The 1,903-nt window shown below is 40.4% G+C and overlaps 1 protein-coding gene across 1 annotated transcript in view; it reads right to left on the bottom strand.

Moving 5' to 3' along the window:
- Nucleotides 1-382: 382 nt before the first annotated feature.
- LOC106111527 (importin-11) overlaps nucleotides 383-1,903 on the bottom strand; it is a 13,939-nt gene continuing 12,418 nt past the window's right edge. Inside the window, exons 15-16 of the mRNA XM_013293645.1 lie at nucleotides 1,022-1,151; nucleotides 383-596 (exon numbers count right to left, since the gene is read on the bottom strand). Coding sequence (XP_013149099.1) covers nucleotides 383-596; nucleotides 1,022-1,151 — 344 coding nt within the window. The remainder of the gene's footprint in view (nucleotides 597-1,021; nucleotides 1,152-1,903) is intronic.

Genomic DNA, 1,903 nt, shown 5'->3' on the forward strand with positions numbered 1-1,903 from the left:
TGTAATCTAGTTTTTCATATGTACAGGTTCACACTTTGCCAGTTATCTTATAATCAGTACAATTAGTTACCAGTCCAGTGATTAGCTACTAACCGACTGTACTGGTCAAGTGTGAAGCATGTAGACTTGGAGCCCCTAAGTGGTGACGTGTAATCACATCAATGGATGATGATTATAATTATGATGATGACACAAAGTTCAATTATACTAATATTATAGATGCGAAAGTTTAAATGGATGGATGGATGTTAGAGTTGTAGCCTAAACGGCTGAATGGATGTCAATGAAATTTGGTATAGATGTAGAGGATAGTCCGAAAGGACACGTAGGCTAGTCAATTTGTTTTTTTTTAATGCCGCGCAGACGGAATCGCGGACGAAAGCTAGTATTGTACATAAAAGTACCAGGAGTGCATGAGTACCTGGTGGTGTGTAACGAGGCGTAAATCGACGGCGTGCGCGGGGTGTGCGGCGGCGAGGCGGCGGCGACGCTGCTCGTGCGCGGTGTCCTCTCCCCCCGCGCCCGCCCAGCGCGCCGCGCCCCCGCGTCCCTCCAGCGGGGAAGCGGGCCGCGAGCCCGGAGGTGCTACCAGACCACTGAAACATTATTTTTTATTTTAATAAAGGTTTTAGTAGATTTTTGTTAATGTATACTAATATTAAAAAGAAAAAAGATTTGGATTTTTGTATTTATTAAAATAACTCAGAAACTACTAAGCCGATTTCAAAAATTCGTTCACCATTAAAAAGCTAATTTATCAGTGATTAATATGTATTAATATTTATTAATTCCAAGGCTACACAACAGCTAATTAAATTGTAAAACGCACAGTGCGATTGGTAAAGCTCTGCTACCACCAAAGTGCGTTGAGCGTTGTACAATAATAATTATTCTATGAAAAAAAAAGAAAATTAAGCGACTATGAGTCGCGAGCAACAGCTAGTGTTATAAAAAGTATAAATTCCTATTCCTCCAACAGTATTAAATTTTTTCAGGTTTTTTGTCAAGTAACATAACTTACTCGATATATGTGCCGTTCTCTTCAGTCTTCATAACATCGTTCAGTACTTCAGTGATGTTGAGCAAGATGGCGGGGAACCTCTGCAGCACGGTGGCGTTCTGCGTCGTCAGCAATGCCACTAAACCTAGACCTAACAGAAACAATTTACTCTATTTAAAAAAAAATCAATTTTTTTTATCTCAAGGTCATAACACAAGGTCAAGTTGACTTGCGCAAGCGCAGTTTGCTTTTCAAGAACACACTATTATGTCATGTTAAACACATCTATATATTTTAATGAAAATTGGAGTGTCTATATGTGATATCGATATTTCATATCAAGTATCAATTTTACTAGCTTACGCCAGCGATTCCGTCCGCGCAGTATTAACAAAACATTCTTCCAGACTATGCTCTAAATCTGTGTCAAGCATCCAGATTCCTTCAGCAATTTAGGCTACAAACTCTAACAAACAATCCATCTAAGTAAGTTTTGCTTTACTTATTTAACCTTATTAACCTTTATTATGTCTAGACAAAAGTATCTCGATGAAATTTGGCATATATGTAGAGAACAGCTTGCAATAGTAGAGCCCGCTTTAACATCTTCGCACAAATGGGCCTGCTCGCCCCCAGCAATACCACGACCTCACCGAAAACAGGCGTGAAGTGAAGGCAATTCCGCGTTTCGTCTAATGAGTGTGGTGCTGGAGGCCTAAATTAGTTCCTTTCCCTTTTCACCCTTTTCTTAAGAGGAAAGGATGGGAAGAAAAAATAGATTTAACGGTGGTAGAGACGCGTTGGTAGGGGAAATGTCCTCTTTATGTACGTCTCCCCCTCCGTCAATTAAGGGTAGGCAACGCATCTGCAATTGCGGATGTTTATGGGCAACGATCGCTTTCC

The sequence above is a fragment of the Papilio polytes genome, unplaced genomic scaffold (assembly GCF_000836215.1).
Source record: "Papilio polytes unplaced genomic scaffold, Ppol_1.0 DF824158.1, whole genome shotgun sequence".
Lineage (NCBI taxonomy): Eukaryota > Metazoa > Arthropoda > Insecta > Lepidoptera > Papilionidae > Papilio > Papilio polytes.